This window comes from Fusarium redolens (assembly GCF_020744475.1).
Source record: "Fusarium redolens strain MPI-CAGE-AT-0023 chromosome Unknown BKA55scaffold_5, whole genome shotgun sequence".
Lineage (NCBI taxonomy): Eukaryota > Fungi > Ascomycota > Sordariomycetes > Hypocreales > Nectriaceae > Fusarium > Fusarium redolens.
The window spans coordinates 1895143-1915229 of NW_025763668.1; the positions used below are offsets into that span (position 1 = coordinate 1895143).

The 20087-nt window shown below is 48.0% G+C and overlaps 7 protein-coding genes across 7 annotated transcripts; 5 read left to right on the forward strand and 2 right to left on the reverse strand.

Annotated features, from left to right (window-relative positions):
* Positions 1 to 275: 275 nt before the first annotated feature.
* On the forward strand, positions 276 to 1980 carry BKA55DRAFT_687850 (Alpha/Beta hydrolase protein; the record flags this gene model as incomplete). Its single annotated transcript, XM_046199127.1, has 4 exons — positions 276 to 396; positions 456 to 659; positions 710 to 806; positions 855 to 1980. 4 exons carry the CDS (start codon positions 276 to 278, stop codon positions 1978 to 1980), a joined length of 1548 nt encoding a protein of 515 aa, XP_046052260.1.
* An 819-nt stretch (positions 1981 to 2799) lies between these two features.
* BKA55DRAFT_592270 (uncharacterized protein) lies at positions 2800 to 6197 on the forward strand (the record flags this gene model as incomplete). Its single annotated transcript, XM_046195368.1, has 10 exons — positions 2800 to 2979; positions 3090 to 3213; positions 3261 to 4086; positions 4139 to 4165; positions 4235 to 4355; positions 4579 to 4699; positions 4736 to 4986; positions 5017 to 5061; positions 5164 to 5356; positions 5404 to 6197. The coding sequence occupies 10 exons, from the start codon at positions 2800 to 2802 to the stop codon at positions 6195 to 6197; spliced, it is 2682 nt and encodes an 893-aa protein (XP_046052261.1).
* Positions 6198 to 8006: 1809 nt separating this feature from the next.
* BKA55DRAFT_610736 (uncharacterized protein) lies at positions 8007 to 10490 on the forward strand. The gene is made up of 3 exons (XM_046196653.1): positions 8007 to 9080; positions 9127 to 9310; positions 9363 to 10490. The coding sequence occupies exons 1-3, from the start codon at positions 8365 to 8367 to the stop codon at positions 10098 to 10100; spliced, it is 1638 nt and encodes a 545-aa protein (XP_046052262.1). The 5' UTR covers positions 8007 to 8364; the 3' UTR covers positions 10101 to 10490.
* Positions 10491 to 10598: 108 nt separating this feature from the next.
* On the reverse strand, positions 10599 to 11673 carry BKA55DRAFT_505468 (RTA1 like protein-domain-containing protein; the record flags this gene model as incomplete). The annotated part of the gene is made up of 2 exons (XM_046187192.1): positions 10599 to 10830; positions 10880 to 11673. 2 exons carry the CDS (start codon positions 11671 to 11673, stop codon positions 10599 to 10601), a joined length of 1026 nt encoding a protein of 341 aa, XP_046052263.1.
* A 643-nt stretch (positions 11674 to 12316) lies between these two features.
* Positions 12317 to 14035, reverse strand: BKA55DRAFT_562752 (uncharacterized protein). Its single transcript, XM_046192328.1, has one exon. It carries the CDS (start codon positions 13929 to 13931, stop codon positions 12426 to 12428), a length of 1506 nt encoding a protein of 501 aa, XP_046052264.1. The 5' UTR covers positions 13932 to 14035; the 3' UTR covers positions 12317 to 12425.
* Positions 14036 to 14107: 72 nt separating this feature from the next.
* Positions 14108 to 17422, forward strand: BKA55DRAFT_736287 (kinase-like domain-containing protein; the record flags this gene model as incomplete). Its single annotated transcript, XM_046201329.1, has 7 exons — positions 14108 to 14985; positions 15049 to 15279; positions 15332 to 15495; positions 15551 to 15590; positions 15639 to 15740; positions 15801 to 16419; positions 16485 to 17422. Exons 1-7 carry the CDS (start codon positions 14188 to 14190, stop codon positions 17420 to 17422), a joined length of 2892 nt encoding a protein of 963 aa, XP_046052265.1. The 5' UTR covers positions 14108 to 14187.
* A 311-nt stretch (positions 17423 to 17733) lies between these two features.
* BKA55DRAFT_506818 (uncharacterized protein) lies at positions 17734 to 19684 on the forward strand (the record flags this gene model as incomplete). Its single annotated transcript, XM_046187297.1, has 4 exons — positions 17734 to 18424; positions 18479 to 18899; positions 18947 to 19289; positions 19340 to 19684. 4 exons carry the CDS (start codon positions 17734 to 17736, stop codon positions 19682 to 19684), a joined length of 1800 nt encoding a protein of 599 aa, XP_046052266.1.
* Positions 19685 to 20087: the final 403 nt, after the last annotated feature.

Consider the following 20087-nt stretch of genomic DNA (forward strand, 5'->3'; position numbering starts at 1 on the left):
ACTGATATCACGAACCCCGCAAATAGCTGCATTAGGAAGGCACAGATAAGTATTCATGCCGAACTTCCGTGCTCGCTTGTTAATGTGCTGCGTTGCACCGTATACCCTGGTGAGTAGGACTTATCTTGTCAAAAGTTCCTGTGATCGTCGGGCTATGTTACGAGGATTATTCTACTTGTACATGTATGACTCTTATATAAATATCAACTGCACTGCCTGTCGTCTCCGGTAGTACCGGGTTTTCTCCTGACTGTAAAGAACTACTATCATTCAAGATGGGTTTGAAAACAGCTCTTTTGTCGGTTTTGGGCTTCGTCGCTTTGACGAATGCTTCGGTTATTCATCCTCGTACTTCCAAGCCAGCACATGCTCAGTACTACAACAAGAAGACTTCTCGTAAGTTCATGACGCGACCCCAACTTGACCACGACACCCGATGCTAAACTTCCATACAGCCTATTATGTCCCATCTACTGGAATCCCTGAAGTCTCATTCGATGTTGGTGAAAGCTATGCTGGCCAGATTCCAGTTGACTTGAAGAAAACTGGCTCCAAAGATCCCAAGTTCTTCTATTGGTTTTTCCCAACTGTTAACCCAGCTGGAAAGGATGATGTTGTAATTTGGTTCAACGGAGGTCCCGGCTGTTCCTCTTTAGAAGGTATTGTGATAGGACTGCTTTGGTTATGCCAAGACTGACGCAGTTATCAGGTCTCACACAGGAGAATGGCCCGTTCTCTTGGAAATATGGAACATACAAGCCCGTGCCAAATGCTTGGTCCTGGCATAAGCTCGCCAACGTTATCTGGTATGTTCTCGTCACTGGAGTATTCTATCTGACTAACAGTGATTTCAGGGTTGAATATCCCATTGGAACTGGTTTCTCAACCGGTCACGTAACAGCAAAGAACAACACCGAAACAGCAGCCCAATTCGTCGAATGGTGGAAGAACCTCGTCGATACCTTCGGTCTTCAAGGCAAGAAACTCTACGTCACCGGCGAAAGCTACGCCGGTGTCTACGTCCCATACGTCGGCGCTGCGATGCTTGACAAGAAGGACAAAACCTACTACAACGTCAAAGGCGCTCTTTACTACGACCCTGTCATGCCGTATGCTGATAAGCTACATCTCGATCATGCTGCTTTCCCAGGCTTCTTCAGACATTGGGAGAGCGTTTTTGCGATTCCGGATAAGAATAAGAAGATTCTTGATAACGATAATGAGAAATGTGGATTGGATAAGTATCGTGAGGCTCATCTTACATACCCACCTCCTCCCACGCCCTGGAAGCCTGTTCAGGTTAAGGGATGCGATATCACGGGTCACTTCGAGGAGATCAACACTGTTATCAACCCTTGTTTCAATGTTTACCACGTCCAAGATACTTGCCCAGTTCTTTGGGACATCCTTGGCTTTCCCTCGGTTCAATACACTCCTCCCGGCGCAACTCTCTTCTTCAACATCCCTGGTGTCCGAAAGGCAATCCACGCCCCAGCTGCGCCCAAAGAATGGGCATCGTGCTCAGGCCCAGTCTTTGTCGGTGACGATGACAGATACGACCCCGCGGAGCACGAGAAGAAGTTCCAAACTCTCGTTGAGAAGACCAACAACGTCATGATCGGATCCGGCATGGCTGACTATATCATCACTTCCAACACAACTGCCTTAGCCGTCCAAGGTCTCAAATGGAACGGCAAGCAAGGTTTTCAGACAGCGCCAAGCGCAGAGTTTGTTGTTCCGGTTATCAACAACACAGAGAAGAATGTTGAGAACTGGGCGGGTGGTAGTGTTCAGGGATCAGTTCACTCAGAGCGAGGTTTTACGTTGGCGACGGTTAAGACGAGTGGACATATGGTTCCGCAGTATGCTCCACCTGCTGCGTTTAGACAGCTGGAGCATATACTTGGACGTGTGAAGTCGCTCACTGACCCTGAGCCTTTCTCTGTAAATATTTCTACTTCTTTCAGTTGGCCATATTAGATAGGATAGCTGCTGCATACGCTTCATGGCAGATGGAGGTTTGTAGGAGTTAATGGTCATGACTTCAGAGATACTGTCTGGTTCCTCGTGAAATCGCCAAAGGAAACTCTTCATACGCGTCTTAGTTTATCGTCAATTCCGTTGAGGACTTCGTATTTTCGGGATACTACGAGGGACTCACCAACGCATTGCTAGTCAGGGTCAAATATAGTTGGGCATTCTCCATGCTTCTCAAGCTCATACCCAAGAAATAAACCTGCAGGACCTTTCTACGACTGTACCTAGCCTGCTTTAAAGTCGCCGTAAGCTTCGATATGATTATCTTTTGCTTGTCAAATATAGGTCAAAACTTCAAATTGTTTGAGAAAAGCTACTGGTGATGAAAGAGTAGTGATCAATGGCCAAGTTATATAAAGGCATTAGTTTCTATTCTTTTTCAACGATATGAGCCCAACTAGGTTATTAAATCGAACTCCTATACTAGATAGAACGAGTCTTATTTGACCCAATTAACCAAGATAATGGTTATTGAATATACATCACATGCATATTTTCTCTCCCTACCGGGTAGGCTCCAAAGATCTGTTGTGGCGCTGCGTGGCTTGACTCTCCACTTCCCCGGCTATCGGGTTCCGATGAGCCACGGAAAAACGGAACCTCAACGGCCGGACCAATCTTGAACATTCAATCATCAACAACGACATCCGCAACTCTCAGCCATAACGTCCACAACGGCTCGTCTTGCTCTATGGAAACGTGATGCCTGTGTTTTGATGAGCGCCTTCTCATTTCCGATCACCCATTGTCGCGCGCACCTCCATGTCAGGTCAAGAGACCTCTCCACAGTCTCCCCCCGCCAATACACCTAAGCATCGACGACCCTGGACATCAGCTGAGGATGCGACTCTGAGGACTCTTGTTGGGCATTTTGGTGCTAGTAGAGGGTCTGAGGGCAGATGGAAGGACATAGCAGCTGGTCTGGAGGGCCGGACGGCCAAGGTGAGTCGCCGCCTCCGCACGCGCCTCAACGCGATCATTGGCCTGCATGATGCGCGCTCACTTGCAGAAGAGATGGCAGTGAGTTAGATAGGGACTGACTGGCTCTCTAGGATTGTCGAAAACGATGGCTTCACTCACTCGATCCTTCATTGCGCAAAGGTCGATGGACATCTCAAGAAGATGAAATCCTGCTCTCAGCTTATGCTCGGCTCGGACCACTTTGGAATGAAATTGGTAAACTCATTACTTCTTTACCTGTTACATTGTCTGACGTATGCTAGCACTTCTCATTCCCGGACGAAAGGATGACCAATGCTCCAAAAGATATAATGATATCTTGAACCCATCTGCCAAAAATCGCTTGAGCGATTGGACTGCCGAAGAGGATAACCTTCTACGTCAAGGTGTAGCCACTTTGGGCCATCGCTGGGTTGCCATCTCATCCAGGATACCTGGCCGACCTCCTCTCACCTGTCGTAATCGATGGCGTACACTCTCGAGACTCTCGCATAACCGACAGAGCAGATCTCAAGGCACTACTCCATCGTCCTCATCTCAGATGTCCCCATTCGACAATGGGATATCACCAGCGCCTCACAACCCAAATCTCAGCATTGAGACGAATCATGGAACTGCGACTGATTTAATGCACTTCCCAATGGATGCCGATATGGGTCATGATCAGATGGGATCCAGCTTTCTCGACTCAGCTTTCTTCGACACCTTCACAGGCCCTTCCCCATCGCCGTTGAGAGAATCCGATCCCAGTGATGAAACAGAAACACCGAACGACATCTCAGCCCAAGCTCCGGCTCCAACAAATCCTGCACCTGTTCCAGATCTTTCCTCGAATATCACAAGGCAGACACAAAGTGACCCAAAACCATGGCCACAGCCTCCCAAACCACCACAAGCGCAACAACACCAAAATACAACTAACGCATCTTTCATGCCATCGCCTTCTACTTGGTCATCACTGGGTACAATGCTGCCACCCGGGACCTCTCCTACGGACCAGAACCTGTGGCTAGGAATAGCCGGCAACCCTCCAACCCCGAAGAACTGGACAGCCCCAGGACCAGTAGACGAAGCGAACCCATTGCCTCAGTCATATACTGAACAATTCCAAGTACCAGCAGCACCAACGTCAACTCAACAGACGATCCACCACCACCATCATCACCATGTCCATCATCATTTTCACCACTATCATCACTACCCAGGCAATGGAGATCAATGGCGACAACTAGAGCAGCAATCGGAAGCCGAGGCGATGCAAACACATTTACAAGACGAGAATGGACCTCAAAACCCAGGATGATGCGCTTAACCTAACCGATCTCACCTCGTCCAGTCACGCTAGCACTGGTCTATTCGTAGATAAGCCTCATCACCCGGATAAGCCAAGATGATCGGGATACAATGCGTGTCATGCAACAAACCCCATCACAGATGCCTGTCATGACTTTGTGCTGTTCTGTGTCGCCAAGCAACATGCAGGTCAATTCTGACAACAAAGGGGCGCTCGATAATGTCACCCATAGGATACCGCTCTTCTGCGCCCCTAAATATTGGCCTCTCGACCTCGAGAAACGTCAGATAAGGATACTGCAGATTTTGCCCGGTCAGAATGGTGACCCTGTTCGCTGCACCCTACCTACTGTGTCTCTATATGACAACCCAAGTCACGAGGGGTTATCCTACTCTTGGGGGGATCCGTGTATCTGCCACATCATCTAAGTTGATGGCCGACAAGCTACGGTCACTAGCAACCTGTATAGTGCGCTCCGGCGGTTACGATTTGGCGACAAAACGCGGCATATTTGGGCGGATGCGCTTTGTATTAACCAAGCCGATACGACTGAAAGGACTCATCAAGTCGGACTGATGAGAAACATTTATTCATCCACCACAGAAGGCATATTGTGGCCTGGAGAGTTCTCTGGCAACGGTGACGTCGGCGCAAATTCCATTTCGCATGATACCGCTGCAACAGCATTTGATTTAGTCAGGTCAATGGCTGCCGACTACCACTAGAATTCTCAAGAGTATTTACAGTCGATGGCAAGAGAAGAATTAGATGTATTATCCACTATGCTTAGCCTTTCGTGGTGGTAGCGAGCATGAACCGTGTAAGAGGCGGTTCTTCCGAAGATAGTAACTCTGTATTGCGGAACGATATAGCTACCACTATCAGAAGCCAAACGTGCGCATCTCATGTCGGCGAGGCATGATCGAAACGGCTGCTATATTACAAATCCTCAGTGTCATGACGTTCTTTACAAAATTTGGGACTGCATCGAAGGCTTTCGCCTCTTACAGGAAGAGCGTGATAAAGGTATCTTGGTTAGGATGGCCTTGGAAATGTTCAGGTTCCGTATACATCTGATCGGAGAGACTGTGTATACGCCTATCTTGGCTTAGGGAGCAGGGCTTTGGCCGATTACACTATTCCTCATGAGACAGCATTCAAGTACGTTGTGCGATCGCTTATTCAGGAGTCAAACAACCTTGGGCCTTTGCTTCGAGTTGCAGAGCATGCTTCATTACGGTCAGTGACTCTGCCTTCTTGGTGTCCAGACTATGGATCGTCTTTTCCGGAGACCCATGAGAATCTTGATCAAGAGTTTGGATGGCTTTATATGTACAATTGGTACGAAGCTGGGGGAAAGGATGGACCAACTACCAGATTCTCACTTATCGACTCGAGACTTGACCTACAAGGTATAGTCGTGGATCGGATCATCAAAGTTGAGGTGCCGATATACAACAACGATGACAAGGCCAAGAGTATTTCTCACTGGCAACAACATCGATATTCTTCCGTTCGCTGCCCGGGAGCATACGACGAGACCGGTTGGTGCGAAATGGTGCGTGACATGTCTGTCGTCTTCTCCAACAAGCCTTGCGAATACGCCAGACCTCGGACAAGGACCGGCTTCGATACGATGATCGATCATCTCAGTGACCCAGAGTCCCAATTTACTCTATTTCAGTACCAAACCTTCCATACAGAAACTGGCTTGGTCGGCTATGCGAGGCTTGATGTTCAAGCAGGTGATGTTATATCTGTTTTACTGGGGGGTAACATGCCGTTTATACTAAGACCACTTGATGACGGAACTTTTGGTTATGTTGGACAGGTGTTTGTTCATGGGATCATGGACGGGGAAGCCCTTCAACAGGGACGTGAGTTGGAGTGGATCACCCTTGTATGATGGAGGTTATGAACTTGCAGCCATGATACCTCAGTGATTTCCACTGATCAGCGGTAGGTTCTTGTCTACTTCAACAAATCAATGTGCACATGAAGAATATGAAATAAATTCAATCCTAGGGTATGTCTCATCGTGAAGTAAAAGAAAGGTCTTACGTTGGTTGTCGTGGTGAGTGTTTGTTTCTCCCACTTTCCCCTTCGTCATACATCTGGGAGTTTCCTCTTACTGGGAGCGAAGAGAAGACCCTGAAACAAGAGTAGCTAAGAACAGGTAATTCTGCGTCAAGTATGGCCAACTCGTGAGATATTATGCCGTGTTTCGGCCTTTGCTCTTGCTCCCCGCCTGTGCCTTCATTTCTATCTGCTGAGTGGGAGAAGATGCAAGTACGCGGCGTTTTGAAACATTTATCTTGCTCACCGCTCTGCCAAACATGCGTCCCGTTTGAAAGCCAAATACTTGCAAATTTGTATGGACTGTGGTTACATGTACCAAGCTTCAGCCTAAGAGATTCTAACAAGCCTGAGTTAATATCCCATAATGGGAAGAGAGGACAAGGAATCGTAAAGTTTAAATTCAGGGTTGTACGGTTGATGGATGGATGTGATGAAATCTCATCTGCGACATCTGCATGAATTATGACCAGGTTTACGATGCAGTCGTCCATGAATGGGTGCCCTTCTCCACCTAGATACGTGAGATCTGAACCAAGATCTGAAGTCTTTCGGTTTTATTCGATCTCTCTTTGCAAGGTAAGTTTCAGGATCACATTCCGATCAACTACCTATCAGGGTCTATCCCCGCGCTGGATGCTGTAGGTTCCGGATGAGATTACGTCCTTGATCGGGGGTCCCTTTGTCTTAGTTGTACGTCGATCAAGCTTGATGGTATCCCGCTTTCGTAGAGCTGCAGACCGCTCTTGAGGAGAAGCAGACAGACACATGTGAATTCTACATGCTATGAATGGATAAGCACAAATTCTGGTCAACAAAAGACGGCTCATCGATAGTACAAAGTTCGATGGTTGAAGTTTAGAAGAAGATCTTTCAAATTAGACGTAGACAACGAGTGATGATCTGCGACTCTAATATTACATGGCTCAGCCCGTGTCTACCTCGTCATTCTCGGCAAGAGATATTCTCCGCTATGTGTCTCTTGCAGTGAATGACAAACCAGTTTCCGTGTCCGAATTGACCTATAGTGTGCTATCCTGCAAGCCACGACAGCCACCCCCTCAGTAACGACGCGGCCTGTCCGACAGATGTCCCCGCTTGTAGGCCTCATTAAGACCTTCAGCCAGCCTATATTGCCATTTCTGGCCATCTGCAGATTGATTGTGCGTGTATTTGCAGTGCAGTTGTAGCCGGCGCTTTTAGCGTAGTATGAACTATCCGTGTTGCTTTCGAGATATTCTGCTCATGAGCTGTTGGCCCTAACCAAGGAACGCTTCGGCCCGCAGCGATCCGCAAGGACTAACTAACGTAGTTCAGCATGACGAAACTCCGAGACACGGGCTCGCGCAAGGGTAAATAAGACATGTAAACCGATTGACCTCCCGAATACGATCGGTCATGCAAGATACCAGTTTCTCAGGGTCGTGTTTGACTTTAACTTCGACATGCTTCACATCAAGAACCTCTCTAAAATGAATGACTGGTTGTTAGCTACCAATGTTGAAGTACGATAGAGACACTAATCTCTGGAAAGCATTTTTGTGGCGTAGCTGACCACTAAGCTAACGCTGTCATAAACAAGGGTTCAGCTCAGCTGCAGCTCAGATGAAAATCTTCTCCTAATACATCGACCATGTCTTGCCAAAGAAGGGCTGTAACTCGCAGCATTGACCGCTAGCTAAGCCGCAGCTCAAACTAGTAAAAACATGCAGCAATCTATCGATGTATGCGACGGCAATTGGCTATGGAAGTGACCTCAGCTTGCAACATGCCTCGATTATGCATTCCAGTAGAGAATATGTGATCAAAATCAACATTACGGTGTCTTGGGGATAGTACGATCGGTCGAAGAGAAGCTTGTGGTATGGAATAGAAAGCAATAGGCCTAGGTATAAAGACGGAGTCGCCCATCGTCGAGTGTTGGTTCTCTTCCAGTATCATCATCACTCACTCATCTCATACATATTCTCGTCTAGAGCCAGATCTTCTACTTCATCATGTTCGTCTACCAAGGAAAGCTCAACTGGTACCACTACGCCCAGGATGAGACCTTTGTCATCGTCCTCCCATCCGGCCCAGTCCGCGTTGGAGACAGCGTTTACCTCTTCTCCCAATGGACAGTCGATGCACAAGGCAACAAGAAGAAGAACTGGTTCATGACTCTCACCGTTGACTCCGTCACTCAGACCGAGGCTTCTGACGTCACGTTCTTCCTCAAGGGTTCTTGGTACAACTTCACCATCACTACCAAGCGCGGCTATGAGGAGCTCAGCGTTGTTATGAGAAACCCCCAGAACGGTGTTAGCTCTCCCCTCTCCCTGAAGCGCGAGTGGAAGTCTGACCAGGAGCTTACTGGCACTACTCGTATCTGGACTGGCAAGTTCAAGTGGCTCAACTTTGCCAGTGACGAGCCTGCTATCTTTATCGTGCCTGATGGGTTTGGAGAGGGCAAGCCTATCTTGTCTACGTGGCAGTGGACTAAGGCTTCCAATGGGAAGACAAAGGACCCTTCGTTCCGTAGTGCGACGCAGACATCTGTGTCAGGTGACGGAAAAACCTCGTTCAAGTTCACCTACCGTTCATACTATGACATCAGCTGTACCTGGGATGGTAACAAAGACCAACTTGATGTTTGGGTCAAGGAGGGAGGTCACAGTGAGGATGTTGGTGACATGGTTCGCTCTGCTATCATCGAGCGTCAAATCCATTCTCAGTATGTTGCACTTTGGAGGTTTCATACCTTGCTAACATGTTTATAGTGATCTCAACCCTCCTGATACCACCGTGACCAAGGGCCAGTGTGAGCTTCGTCTGCCTCAGGCCCAGGCTTCCCTCCCCCGTCTTCTTTGCCCTCTGTCATTCCCTAAGGGTCTTCTTGAGACTCTCGCTCATACCGCTGCTTTCGTTGACCAATGCGGCTACTTGGCAAAGTATGCTCAGGATGTAAGTCAAGACAGAGGCCAATACGCTAGAGACATGTTGACAAGGCATGTAGCACTTCACTGCCCTTGATGCGGATTACCACAAGGCGCTTGAGTTGATCAACGGCTTGAAGGCCGAAATCGTGAACCTGACCAAGACGAGGGATGACCTTATCCTTGACCGCGACGGCGCTAGATCCAAGGTCAAGAACTTGCAGGATGCTCTCGACAAAGCCATGAAGGACATTGAAGAGCTGCAAAAGGAGGTCGCCAGACTCAAAGAGTGCATCGCTAACGATGCGCTCAAGGATGCCGAGGCCGCCAAGCTCCTGCAGAAGACCCAACAAGAGCTAACGACTGAGCAAGGCAAGGTCGCTGATCTCACCAAGGAGAAGACTGCACTCAAGGCCGAGAATGATAAGCTCCAGGCAACTATTCTCAGCCTCCAAGCTCAGATCATCACCCTCGAGACTACCATCGCCAACCTCAAGGCCGAGCTTACCGTCAAGATTACCGAGAACAAGACCCTCACGGATAAGAACATCCAACTCGAGTCTGACAAGAAGAACCTCGAGGGAACCGTCAAGGATCTCCGAAGGGAGCTTGAGGCAGCGCTCGCGAGAATTGCTGATCTTGAAGAGGATGCTACCAAGCAGGAGAAGAGGATCAACGAGCTCATCGGCGAGAAGAGCAAGGCGCTCTCAGATGCTTCCGTGGCTGACCAGCGTGCTGCCACGGCTGAGTCTACCGTTGCCAAGTACAAGAAGTGGGCTTTCAAGAACAAGGTTAACATTGATCTCTCGACCGTTTGAAGCCAGGAATCCTTACCGGCATCGTCTACTACTGGTCCCGTGAGCTTGGTGCCGGTAGGGAGTTGGTCGTGTCATAGGGTTTTGAGATATTTCTGGGTGATGGGAGCCCTGTGCCTGGCAGCTTGGGAGCTGAAAAGGAGATGGGGTACGGAGAGGACTGTTTAGCTTGGAGGGAATAGTCCTGATGCTAAGTTAACTTAATACATTCCCTTTGTCACTTGCGTTCAGCGCACCGAGTGGTCTAAAACATGAATGAGGCGATGTTCGTAAAGCTTATCGTACGTCGACTCGAACTAGGAAGAACTAGGAGAAAATGGCAAAGGACAAATAAGGGATGCCAAATGAAGTTGCTATAACCGTCAAATTATATATGTCCCCCCCCCCCTCCCCAAGAAAAAAAAAAGAAGAAAACACATCTGTCCTGCGCTAAGGTATAACATCTATTCCATCTTACATAAGTGCGCTCCCAAAGACTTTAGCCATCAAAAGTGCAATTGCTCATCGTTGAGCAGCATTCTCTTCCATTACAGTAGCATCTTGACCACCCTCTCGAGACTTCTCAGCATCCATCTCCTTCTTATGCTTCTTGCCAAGGAAAGGGAAGAAGAAGTAAGGATGGAATATCGTCAAAGTCCATACGGCGATGAGGATCATGGCTCCGTCAAGAATCAAGAATGTTGTCTCGTTTTGCATAAGGGTACTGCCCCAGCCCATCTGCATCTCAGGAATACTAGGGAGTGTTAGTATCAAGTCTAAAGCTAGATCTTAAGGGGGCTTACCGATAAATGCAACGGATGATAATGGCAATATAAGCAACTGTCAGAGCATAGACAAAGATCTTGGTCTTCTTATCACTTGCTCTGATAACTTTGACGTTTCCATTGGTAGATGATTCACTCTCCGTAGCAGTCTCATCACTAGCCCTGACAGCAGCACCATTCTTGATAGCCTTGTGTCTTCTCCAGATATAAATCATCATCAGACCACCACAGAAGATCATATTAGCCATCTGGAAGACAACACCAGCAACAAGAAGACCAGATCCTACATCAAGCATGCCCTGATCGTTGTTGTCTCCGTTAGTGGCAGCTGACGAAACACCACCACCGGCAGCTTGGATAACAATAGAGAAGAAATCCGTGCCGACGAAGACCCAAGGATATAGAACAGGTTTGATAAAACTGTACTCCCGACCATACCATAGAACAAGATGTTTGAAAGTGATCGAGATAGCAGCGGCGACTAGCGTTGGACCGAGAATGAGAAGAACGAGTTGGATAACGAAAGCGTTGTAGACCCAGGGGTTTGAACTCATGACGATACGACCGCTGTAGCCGATGAGTTCGAATATCGTTCCGATCGCAAGCCATAGTGTATATGACCATGTTCGCGCTTTAATACCGAAGTATAGTTGGGGTATAAGGGCCAGCGCGTGGGCTACGACGAAGAAAATACAGGCGCCTAACGTGAATGTATCGCCGTACAGAGAGAGCTCAGCGGGGCATCGTTCGGAGATTCCATCGGAGCAGGTTTCATAGGTTGGCGGCGGATAGTTTGTACCGTTGTATGACATCTTGACGGCGGTTGGTCTTTCACCCACGATCTGGGGATGAAGTTTGAGAGAACCACTTTGTTCTGTTATCACGGAGGGCGAGTCAGATATAAAAACATGGCGATTTCTGGAGCACGTCCTCCGTGGGGCCAAACCATGGAGAATATTCCGCAGATATTTACGGGGAGGAATGAAAATGTGGATTTAATCACAGGGCGCAGTTGGAGAGCCAAGGCAGTGGAATAAGCGAGGTGCAAATCCATGTCTTGGCGTTTGATCCTTCAATCCATGACTCTTCTTTCATATCAAGATGATGCTATCAGACATCATATTAGCGTAACTTATATTATCAGCAAACATGATGATTTGACTCTAGATAATCATCAAAGTTGAGCTTGTACGGGCATAGAAAGAAAGATATCAATCAAGCTCAATCTCGTTCTAAACGCGTAAATCTTGGCATCGTCAGCACGGCTAACGACGCGTAGATAAAAATTGATAAGCTCGCATTCCCGAAAAGCCCGATTGGCCCGTCAAGCTAAAACAGCTCGCATTCCTCGGTTTCATCGCTTTTCTCGCAACGAGCTGCAGGCATAAAATTACACGTCGTCTGAGGTCATGGGTATCCACATGTAAGAGATCGGAGGTTTCATTCTGATGTTGTCCCGTATTTCCGGTCCAGAAATTAATATAGGTTAGAGTTTTTAAGCTTAAATGTACTGTTTGTTGATATCGGTGTGAAGTGAAATTAGGCTATCAAGGATCGTATTGGTTTATTGCATACCGATAGCCAGCTCCTCAATCTTCTTCAGGACCTGTTCTACAGCAGTCGAGTTACTAATCTGACCATCACCGTCAATGTCCAGGCAAAACAAGACAACATCACGATACTTCGTTCCCATCACAACTGGCAACCCTGACATGGCCAGCTTCTTCAGATGATCTTTCACACTCCCACTAACACCTTTCGGGTCTTTGAGTCCCATGGATGTTAACGGCCTCCATAGTCCCAATTCAAGCAGTACAACGCCGAGGCTGTACAGATCATGATTCATTGTATACCGTTCTTGCGGATGTATACCCTGACGCTTTGGATGCCGGTAGATGTTGAAAAGCCAGTGTGCATCACCTTGTTGATCGCTTGTTGCCTTGTCATGCCGGGCTGTTTCAAATCCACATAGAAAAGGCTCACCAAGAACTTTGGGGAATTGGTCTGTATTCGCTGCTGACGACCCCTTCTTGGGAAATATGACGATATTGGATGTTCGGATTGATTTATGCACGTACTGCGTCACATGAACATACATAACAGCAGACGTGATCTTCCTCGCAAGCTCAAAGCGCTGTTCAAGCGCATGTTTGGCTGGAATCAGCTCGACCTGCCCCGGCTTGTTGGCCACTGGTCGAGTTGACTTGATGAGATCGAGAAGCGTTGATGGACTCGTCATGTCGTCTGCCACTTCCACTGTCCGAGGAAGTTGATAGATAAAAGCGAAAGCACTGCGGGCTTGTTGATGAAAGTATCCTTCTCCTTTGAGAGTCCTGCAAAGGAGTGGATCAGTTCCACTGAGCAGTTTTGCCAGGGATGCCACATCTGCTTCAAATTCTTTCAGATCGTTTCCTGCAAGAGTGACTTTGTGTGCTTTGAACTCGACTATGACCGTCTTTTGATTCATAGTCGCGAACATACGCGAAGATGCTTTCCCTGGGCGAAGTGTGATCATTTGCTCTGTCTTCTGTAGTCCATCTCCAATAGCACTCTGACTCCGAGTAGTCAAACGCATGTATGTCTCACGTAGTGCCTGTATGTCACCGGGCGAGTTCTCGTCGACCTCTTGCGCAAGCAGTCGAGTTTGCAGAGGAACAGGAAGCAGACCGAATCGAACATGATATCGTTCAGTCCAATGAAATAGGTCATTGCTTATACCTTGCAACTCAGCCTTTCCGTACAGGAACCCATGAACTTTATCGACAGCCTTCCTTGCAGGTGATGCTGTAAGCGCTGCCATCTTGCGACGAACTATGGTGGAGTGGATGCGAGCAAGGCTGGGCTGGAGTGCAAGACATATCTCGTTTAAGAGAAACTTGTCCGTTTGGGGGATCTGTTTAGATTGAGCTGCAGCGTTAAAGATGCGTGCAAAGTCGCGCAGAAGAGCTACATCGTGCTTCAGTGAGAGAACCACGGTGTCTGTGCCACGTCCCTCAAGCTCGGCTGTCGCGAAGTTGAAGATATCAAGGGCTAGGGAAGTGCAACCGACAATTGCACCAAGAACTTCCATTTTGAGAAGGATTTTATTTGGTGTTTTTTCAAAAAGAGAAGAGTTAGAGCTGGTTACCTATTCAGCTGTATCAATCTTCAGCCTCACGGACAACGCATTTGCTGATTAATGGGTTGAAAGAAGGGACTTGATACGTCAGGTTCGAGCTGACATGCATGTGAAGTACCACCACTTCCGCATTTCGTCGGAGCCTCATTTGAGATGGACTTTCTTTCCAAATCTCAACATTCATAGATCGAACCCAGCAAGTTGGAATATGTCGTCCGTCTTTCAATATAATTCTTCGTTCACTTTCAGTCATCCAGGTTGGGATTCCGACCCAGTTGCTGACTTTGCCGAACTGGCTCTTGCTCAAGTAACTGCAAGGACGCCAGACCCTGGCCCAATTGAAGACTTCACAACATTCGCCCAGCAACTCCATGCGACTGGCTTACCAATTGTCGAAGCCGATGACCTACAAGACCTCAAAGATGGCGCTTCCATAGGTTCCGGTACAACCATGACCGTCTTCAAATACCTCTGGAAGTCAAAGAACAGAGTTGTCGCTGTTAAAAGAGTCAATCTCGGAATCGCCCTCGGCCAGTCCCAAGACGAGACTCACTCTCAGGAATACTCCGACCTACTCAAATCGCTTCTCAGAGAACTGAGAGTGATGAACCATCCCTGGTGCAAAGCCCATCCGAGCTTCGTTGACCTCCTGGGAGTAAGCTGGGATGCTGTCACTTGTGATGAGGGCATCAGTAGTTATCGACCCGCAATGATCGTTGAACTGGCAGATCCAACGACACCGCAGTTGAGAGACTTGGTGAAAAGGTCTCGATATCCTCTCAGCCTCAAGGAGCAGCAAGTGATGTTTGATCTGCTTACCGACATTGCTGAGGGAGTTACTATGTTACATGCCATGAAAATCGTGCACGGAGACTTGAAACCTGACAATATCCTCTTATTCCGGACGAAAGACCGTTTAGTGGCGAAACTGTCTGACTTTGGATTCTGCAGTCCCTTTACTGATACTAAGTTCAAAATTGGCGGAACTCTATACTGGAATGCCCCGGTATGTCCACATTGTTGTCAAATACCATGATCTGTTTAGGATTCGTGTTCTGACTATCTTCAGGAATGCATGCCAAATGCCCCAGAAGAACTGCGCGGTTTCCGAGATACCATAACTCGGGACCTTTACTCTTTCGGGCTGGTAATGTCGTACTCGCTCTTTTCTACACTGCCGTACGGAAGTGTGACGGAAGAAGACACGGAAGCTGTGGAAGTTCAAAGGTGGAAGCTGGAAAAAGAACCCACCATGTTCCTATACGACAAGATTCTCTCGTACGCTCCAAGTCTCCATGCAGTAGGCAACATTATTCCCAAGATCTATCAACACCCAGCTGATAATACTGTAGATCCCAGTTCCGTTAGTTGAAAACCTGTATGCAGCCCATCACCAACCTCAAGACCTGTTGTGGTTTCAGATATGGGCTGCAATAACAGAACTACTGCGCCGGCAACCCAATGAACGCAATATAAGGATGGGTCAAATATATTTGGCCTTCAAACAGCCTCAGCGGTAGATGGCGGACCTATCACGACGAATGTTGATGAGACTTCGCTAATTCTCGTAGGCTGAGTGAGATACTCATGCCGCAGACGCATGGACGGAAGGTATGTAACATTATGGCGCCAATTGGGCTGTCAGGCTTACGGAGTTAGGATGCAAACTTGAATGCTGTTGATGTGACTCGATCGTCTGTCCTCAGACCCAAAATCGTTTCCAGCATGGCTCAAGGCATCCCTCAGCGCCAGTTTAGTAAGGTAAACAAGGCCGATTAATCCCTAACCCTGGATAAATATGGCTAATATCTCGCGGCTCAGTTCGATGCCTTCAGACTAGGCCAAATCCCGACAGCAGTTCAGTCCCTACTTCTCCAGGACTTTGAGCAGAGATACTCATCTGCCATTAATAGCAGTCAAGAAGCTGCTGATCTGGCACTTGTTCTCTCAAACTGCCACGGCCGAGGGTTCGGCTGCCATCCGAGTCCTGAGAAGGCGCGGGATTATGAAGTACTGGCAGCTCATGCAGGCTCTGACGCTGCTCAAATTCAAGTACTCTGCCATGGTCTTCTTGATGGCTTCGATGACTCGGTGACAGCCGAGCAGAAGTCTGACTGGCTACAAACTGCTATTTGCGATATCTTCTCCCCTCTCCGGCACCATCTCTCTGACGTCAAGAGGGAATCGTTTCAAGGTGCCTTGGAACGCATTCCGGGCGACCTACTTCACCATGCACTGCTGTACTCATTCGTCAAGTCGTATATGGATGAAAGAACAATCTATAACCTCGCTTTCGACGGTGCGGCAGAGGATGAGCTGTTCTCTCTTGTAGTCAATAACAACATGGATGAGCTTGTCGCAGCCTTGAAGTCAGACATGAGGCTCTTGGGTGGAAAGAAAGACGGTTTCACGCTATTACACGTCGCAGCGGACTATTGTCGTGATGAAATCATACAAGGCAAGCATGCTTTGATATTCTGCTTGTCTCGCATTAACACTTGCCAGAACTGGTCCAGGGGTTCAAGATGCAACCTGACACGAAGTCTGATCATGGCGTCACACCAATCGAGCTGGCTGTTGAAACGGGAAGTGTCGACTGCGCACAGCTGCTCATCTCCCTTGGAGCTGATATCAAGCCTCTTGCAGATCAAGAGCTTTTCACATCTGCTGTCATGACTGGAACCCGTAGCAGCCTCAAGAACAGTCCCGTAAATGGAAATTTCGCCATGTTGTCGCTCCTCTGCAAAGCAGTTGAAGAGGTATCTGGAGAGACGTCTGGAAATGAAGCAGTCCAAGCCTTGATAAGCGGGAAGTATACCATCGGTATGCTAGACGAGGAGAGTGATTATGTTGCTCCCAGCTCACCCCTCGAACTCGCAGTGTCCGTTCAGAACTATGACTCAATCATAGCCTTGCTCAATCTTGGCGCTAATCCCAACGTTTACACCTACTTGCCACCACTGCACATCGCCGTATTCTTGCGGGAGCCGATTCTCGTCCTGCTGTTGCTGACCTATGGAGCCCTTCCAAATTTGACAAATCGCGCCGATGGAGAGACGGCATTGCACTGCGCCAACGAGGTGAACATGACAGAATTTTCTGAAGCTCCACGAAGCGGCATCATTGAATGGCAGCAGTTTGTGAAAGAAGGAATCAAAGCAATCGATGTTGATAGCGATGAATCTTTGAGTGCTAGGGTCAAAGCATGTATCACGATCTTGTTACACTTCGGTGCAGATCTGGAGGCGCGCAACTCTGAAGGCCATACGGCTCTGGTGCAAGTGGTTCGGATAGGTGATTACACAACTGCTGAGTATCTACTAGAGATGGGAGCAGATATTGAGTCCAGGAATGATGAAGGAAATACTGCCTTGCTGGGGTTTGAGTCAGAAGAGGTCCAGCAATGGTGCAGGGGTAAGGGGCTTGGCAGTGGAACTCAGTAAGCCAATATAACGTGTAAATGCAAGTGACGTGTTGCAGGACCCAACGTCGCCCCGCGTCAGCATTTGATACTCATCATATCGGCAACCTCACTCTTTCCTGAGTGTATTTGTCATCGAATCAGCCCATGTACAAGTTAAACGAGCTCAAAAACTACTCAATGATACATCGAATTCCAAATACCTAAATAGCGAAAACAGACCACCAGAAACATTCCAAGTCTTGGGCAAAACCGTCTTCAGACTCCTCCATAATAAAACGGGGTTCCCTTTTCGGGAGTATTATCTTATCAAGCTTGGAAAAGAAAGAGCTCATGGAAACGCCGGTCCCTACGCCACCTTTCTTTGGTCGAGCAGGACACAATGAGATCTTCGAAGAAGCCAAGAACTGCCTTTCACAACTCGACACATCTGACCTTGACTCGCAGGAAGCTTCTACCCCGTGCTCCCAGTCAAACAAGACAATAAGCTTTCAGGAGCTTCCACCTTCAATAAGACAGTCATGTCTCGCACTTCTCGGCTGTGTTTTTGGTCCTTCCTACGAACACATGATTGCGCAAGGAACAAAGAATGAAAACAGACTATGGTCGAATCTGACCGTTCCAGCTGTCATCACCTCATTGGAAGCAACATTCGGGGCCAAGCTGGACCGGCGGAAGATCAATCTTGAGCTCATCGCGCAGCAAATTTGCAATAATACAGCACAGCCATTTCAAGACATCGATACCAGTTCGCAAGAGTGGATAGGCCAGCTTTGTGGACCAAATCTGCGATGGGAGTCGATAGGACTACTCTGGAGTGTGTTGAGACGTATTCCTGGGTCATTAGAGCCGATAGAGCAGAATCAGTTTCATATCTTGGAGAGTGGTACGGCGAATAAGCCGGTTCTGGCGTTCTTAAGACACAGCATCAACTTGGCTCGGCACTTCACGTTGGCTAATGTCATCATATTGGATCTTCTGTTCCAAAAGGCGATCATGGAGTCGATGATTGTCGGGGATGCCAGTAAGTTGTACCCTGGTTGTCGTGCTTTGTTCAAACACTGACAGAACGTGACAGGTCTGGTTTGCTGGGGTTCTTTTGCAGACGCCGTTTCCGTGATGACTTACCTCGGAGTTCACGCCGAGAAGCTCACGGAACCATACAAACCATCGTTGAGTTCAGAGCATAAACGACGTCTCTTCGGTCGCGTATACAATCTTGATAAAGCCATTGTTGCTTTCACGGGGAGGCCGCCGCTGCTTAATCCGCGGTTTTGCTCGACGCCGCCGCCTCTGGACTTGAGTGATGACGACCTTCTCGCTGGTGGTGCCGCGCTTGAACGAGCTGTAGGTGAACTTGATCATCTTGGTTGGAATGTGCACGGAGGCGTGTATCCTTCGAGCATTTGTCGAGCTGGGTATCTAATGGCTGTGATACTCAATGAGATCATTGATATCAGTCTTGGTTCTGGGTCTATCGCAACCGTTGAAACTATAAGGTAACCATTAACCCTACCACATGGTCAATGGTGACTAACCCTTCCAGACATCTCAAACAACGCCAACTAAATGTTATTGCCGAACTTCCCAAGTGCCTAGTCTATGATCCCGATGACCCTACCGATCTTCCTCTTCCTCGAGGAGAAATACGGTCGTATGACAAAGACCTTTCTGACCCTCCCGTTGAGACAAATGTCGTGTCTCTGAGGATATTCATCCGGTTGACACACCTACAGAACATGTTCTTACTGGAAAGGCTGCTGGTGCAGTATGGATGTCCAGATGAAGGGGATGTTCTTTTGGTTTCGTATGAGATGATAACGCTTACTCTAATGTTCTGGATGCATAAGGATCGGTTCCGTGATATTCGGCGTGATATGGAGTGGCTGGTAGGTTCTTGGTCCCACGTACCATTGGAACCCTCTGACACCTCGTGTAGTTGATGGCTTTTGCAGTACCAGGTGGTGGAATCCTCTGCCTCGAACTCCTCAGTCCAACATTTCAGGGCAAACACCCCAAGGACAGCCGCCTAAGTCGATCGAGTATTGTTCAACAACTTAGCTTGCTGGTAGGTTTCCTAGACTGGGTTCATCCATCAGCACCAAATGGGGATCTCTGCGCGAGCTGTAAGATTGTGATACAGCGTGTGTTGGATTATCATCTCAACAATATGGATCCGATGAGTGACGTTGGATCATTAGATCAGTTCAGTTGTGGTTTGGCGGGGAGGTTGAACTTTAGATTTGAGTTGCTGAATACGTTTGATTGGCTTAATGCAGGATAAAGCCTTACTGCTAGAAATAATTCCTGCATATCTTGTTTTATGCGATTTGTGAAGCCTCGGGCGGGTACCTACTTTCATTTTCTGGCAGTGCCTGGCGTTGTTGATGATTCACTGGCTTAACGGTGACCAGTCTACTGTAGCAAACAAACCTCAAGGCTCGGTTTTATTTCACTCATCCACCTCTCCCTCTCATGGTTTGCTCCCGTTTTTGTTTTTCTTCCTTTTGCCTCACAACAAAAGCAACACCGCATTCACTGAAACCCATCTCTTACACCTCCACCTGTAGGATCAAAGGCGTTTGCCTTCTTTGCGTCCAACGCTCTTGTCTCTGAGCAAAAATTGATCACATGCACACTCTCTTCTTTTTCTCTTGATACTCTGCCAACTCCACCAAGCGGTTGGT

Excerpts from the sequence above, each read along its gene's own strand:
- BKA55DRAFT_610736 (XM_046196653.1), top strand. The coding sequence starts at position 8,365 with ATGTTCGTCTACCAAGGAAAGCTCAACTGGTACCACTACGCCCAGGAT. Across the intron at positions 9,081-9,126 it reads GAGCGTCAAATCCATTCTCA|TGATCTCAACCCTCCTGATA; the intron begins GTATGTTGCACT and ends ACATGTTTATAG. Across the intron at positions 9,311-9,362 it reads TGGCAAAGTATGCTCAGGAT|CACTTCACTGCCCTTGATGC; the intron begins GTAAGTCAAGAC and ends CAAGGCATGTAG.
- BKA55DRAFT_562752 (XM_046192328.1), bottom strand. The coding sequence starts at position 13,931 with ATGGAAGTTCTTGGTGCAATTGTCGGTTGCACTTCCCTAGCCCTTGAT.